Source organism: Dermacentor andersoni, chromosome 1 (genome assembly GCF_023375885.2).
Source record: "Dermacentor andersoni chromosome 1, qqDerAnde1_hic_scaffold, whole genome shotgun sequence".
Taxonomy (NCBI): Eukaryota; Metazoa; Arthropoda; class Arachnida; order Ixodida; family Ixodidae; genus Dermacentor; species Dermacentor andersoni.
Window position 1 is genome coordinate 111,753,112 of NC_092814.1, and position 4,174 is coordinate 111,757,285.

General features: G+C 43.8%; 1 protein-coding gene across 1 annotated transcript; it reads right to left on the bottom strand.

The window, feature by feature from the left end:
* Positions 1–999: 999 nt before the first annotated feature.
* Positions 1,000–1,959, bottom strand: LOC126545663 (glutathione peroxidase-like). The gene has a single exon (XM_050193592.3). The coding sequence runs from the start codon at positions 1,884–1,886 to the stop codon at positions 1,224–1,226; it is 663 nt and encodes a 220-aa protein (XP_050049549.1). The 5' UTR covers positions 1,887–1,959; the 3' UTR covers positions 1,000–1,223.
* Between the last annotated feature and the right edge of the window lie 2,215 nt (positions 1,960–4,174).

Consider the following 4,174-nt stretch of genomic DNA (forward strand, 5'->3'; position numbering starts at 1 on the left):
AATGCACGTGGATAATATGCGTCCCAGTATTGCTTCTCTTTACCGTAGGCAATGCTGACGAATCATGAAAACAGAAAAAAAGAGAAAAATAAATAAGAAAACTCTTCTAATAATTTACAACATTTATCAGGGATGGAAACATCGCCTCTTGCATGTAGAGGTCATAAATATACATAATTCACGTAGTAACCGATATGAGACCACGCCGGATTCACTCAAAATCAGAATCAGCCGTCATGTGCAGCAACGCTTATGCTCGGACTTACAGGAAAAAAAAAAAAAAAGCCACAGTTTTGCCGGAAAGGCGAAGCACGATTAGTGCTAGCGAAGTATATGACAATTCTTCCAAGTGAGCAATTCTTCGAGATAACACGAAGTTTCAAGTGCAACTGCCATCAAAGGTTATATATATATATATATATATATATATATATATATATATATATATATATATATATATATATATATATATATATATATATAACCTATATATATATATATATATATATATATATATATATATATATATATATATATATATATATATATATATATATATATCCCCGGAAAAATGGAAGCTTTCGGCCTATGCGATTGACACTATGATTTTGCCGTTAATTACCTACCACATAAATTTATATAAGTGGTTGGCTAAGAGAGCTGTGGCGGACATATAGGTTAAAATGAAGCTGTAAACATATATTTCTGTTGGCTAACTTGTTTTTCGGCTAGTTGGGCGATAATTGATGAAGCCATTGAAACACAAATAATAGCGAAGATCAGACAGCACGGGCGCCCATGGTGTCTGATCTTCGCTGTTCTTTGTGTTTGTCTTTATTTGCAACGCAATGGCTTCATCATATTTCTGTTGTGTTGTTATTTCTGCGTATGACAGCGTTAGTCATGTGTATACCTTGCATGCACAGAAGGGCGCGTGTCCCTAGTATATGCGTACAGCACATGCTACTGCCGCGCCCATAAGTGAGGACAGGAGACATCTTGATGACTACTAATTTCTTTGTGGCCTTTATGCAAGAAGCACAGAAAATGCCGCAACCACCACAACTCGTGTGTCCAAGCACTGACAGCAAAGACAGCTACAAAAAGGAGAAACTATCGTTCTCTATCTCTCTCAGTCCACAGGTAACAAGCCTCGCTTCATGACATTAACGCACTAGAACAGTGCTTCAGCTTTATGAAGTGTCACATGCCCCAGTGCGAGTTCAGAGTTGCGAAGAACCAGCAAGCAGCTTCTTGATGTCATTTTCAATAGCACTGGGCGCTGTCGTTGGCGAGTATCTACCTACAGGCTGCCCGGACTTGTTGACAAGGAATTTGGTAAAGTTCCATTTGATTTCGTCGCCTAAGGTGCCCCTTTGCCGATGCTTGAGAAACTTCCAAAGGGGGTGAGCGCCGTCGCCGTTCACGTCCACTTTGGCGAACATGTTGAACTTAACATCATACGTCGACTTGCAGAAATCCTCTATTTCCGCGTTGCTCCCAGGTTCCTGACTCCCGAACTGGTTGCAGGGAAATGCCAGGATGCTCAGAGGTGGATCGTTGGAAGCGTACTTGTCATGCAGTGCCTGTAGCTGCCTGTAGTTGGAGTCAGTGAATCCACATCGAGAGGCAACATTCACTATCAGTACAACATGACCGGCGTATTTTCTAAGAGAGACGTTCATGCCCTTGATATCTTCCGCGGTGAAATCGTAGACGGAGCAGGCATCCTTCCAATTTTCCCCCGAAGCCATGTCGCGGCCCGGTGACAATGGTTCAGCTGATAGGTCAGCTGGGCAGCTCAGCAGGTCGCTTTCTTCTTCCGCTAACACACCTGGAGCGGCAACGCACAACACGCAGGTGACAAATGCAAACACACCTTGCATTTTCTGGCACTCCGGAGAAGCAGCACACCGTATCAGTCACAATCGAACGCCACACGCACGGGGAAGTGTCGACATCTATCGACGTCTAGTAAAATAATAAATTTATTAGCGTTATTCTTAAGCTATACAATATTAAAATTTGTAGCGTTGCTGGTACATTCTGAGTTCTTATGGTTAAAAATAAACACCTTGTAGTTCTGTATTATTTTTATAAAAATGTCTTTATTTGGTGGCGGAAGTGGCGCCCTCTCAGGTTCTAAAAGGTACTACGCGGGGCGGCACACTCAAATTTGGTTTGTGCTTGCCTTTAGCGCGGTTTTGATTGAGTCTTGCATTGGCTATGATACCGCTGCCACGGCCGCTGGATTAAAAAAAAAAAAAAAAGAAAAAAAAAGAAACGTTTTCCAGCGGCAGTGTCACTGCTTACGGATGGCGGCTACACGGAGGAGGGGATAACGAAAATGCAGCAGCTGAATCAGTTAACATGTAGTTATCTTGCGTTGTGTAGCTGCGCTGCTGGCTCAGCGAAGTGCTCGTTTGAGTTCGATCACCGATTTGTGTACTCGCTTTCCTGCGAGGTGGATTGGCTTCTAAACTGCAGTATAGGAATCCAAGGACTACAGTCCTCTCAGCCCAAGCGCAAACTACGGGACAGAAATGCGTAGGCTCACCTCGGCTCGATCGTTCCTGTTTAAAAATGCAGTCGACAGTATTTCACTTTACCTGCTCTTCGCTGTGTGTGTGAACCCTCTAGTAACAGTGTTATTGTTCGTGCTAACCTAACATAAGTTCACTTCTCCAAGGGCACGGGAAGCAGTGTCTACAACCTCCCCCCCCCCCCCCCATAAATAAATAAATAAAGAAAGAAATAAATAAATAAATAAATAAATAAATAAATAAAGTCGCTCTTGTTGAAGACTGAGCTATTGTACATTTTTTGCCAGTAACTTTCGCGTAAGAGCCCGACCCATGTGTTCTAGCTGATGTGTTTATACAGAGTCCCTATTATGCAAAATGTGTAGAATTAATTGCAGTGAGGCGTTGGATATCATAACTAATGTCACATAATTAAGCGGCAGGTGTGCCACCCCGGGTGATTGTCCCGAAGTGTTCAGGTGCCGTACGAATTTGTGCAGACTTCACGCAGCTCAACTAGTTCCACCCATTTCCTTCCACTGAACACGATCTGGCCCTGCTGCGAAACGCAAACGCCTTGAGCAAGCTGGATGCAAACTTTGACTTCTGGTAAATAGATACGACGGAGCAAAGAAAGCCGTAACGACACTCAGCACGTTCATAACACTGCTCTGACTGTCTTGCTTCAACCCAGTGTCATTCGAAATAGTGCCTGCATCAGAACATATTCAAGGCGCTTGGCCACATTGCTGAATGGCCTCCACAGTTTGTTGCGCCATATGGACGACGTACTTGTTTGGGACTCCAGTTACGCTGATCATATGACAAATGCCTGTAAGTGGCAATGATGCACATGAGACAGGCATGGATGACGATAAACAAGGACCTACAATCCACCCTCGAGCAAGTGACTCTTCTGGGCCACACCAGCAGCAGCTCTGGCATTTGAGTCGACTAGGAAGTAGAAAGTTGAGAGAAGGCTGTCACAGCCCCAAAACAAAGCAGACTTCCCACGCCTCTTTGGGATGTTCATGCACATTGCTCAATTTGTTTTCAATGCAGTGGCTCCTGCAGCCATTTTCTCGCATGTTGAGCTCCAGTCACAACTTTGTACGGGCAAAGCCGTATTCTGAGCCTTACAAAACTGCAAAGAGCTCTCGTCAAACTGTATCCTTGGGATATTTTATTCCAGGGGTACAGTCGTCATCCCGGACGCATCATATTTTGTTCTTGGCACTGTCCTCCGACAAAAGTAGCATGACGGCAAATTCCAGGTCATCACATGCTTGTTTAGTGTTAATATTGATCTGGAACGTGATTACACACAAATTGAGAAACATTAATGTTTGCCGCTGGTCTGTGCTAACAGGAAAGTCATAGACTACCTAGTTGGCAACAATTTTGTCCTCTAAACGATGACAAGCCTCGGTGTGCCTGTTTTCAACAAAACGGCTTGAGGAGCAGTCACCAAGGATGCGTCGCAGCGTCACACATACAACGTCCAATATATGTGTACTGCTACATCTGTACTGCAACACGGTGAACGTCCAATATCTGCCAGAGGCCCCATAACGTAAGACTATTCCAATATGTTTTTATTCCAATTTACTGACGTCAAATTTGCGTAACCGCCGACGCAAGCATCGGACGGT

What these genes read in the sequence shown, in the direction of transcription:
- LOC126545663 (XM_050193592.3), bottom strand. Translation starts at nt 1,886, where the DNA reads ATGCAAGGTGTGTTTGCATTTGTCACCTGCGTGTTGTGCGTTGCCGCT.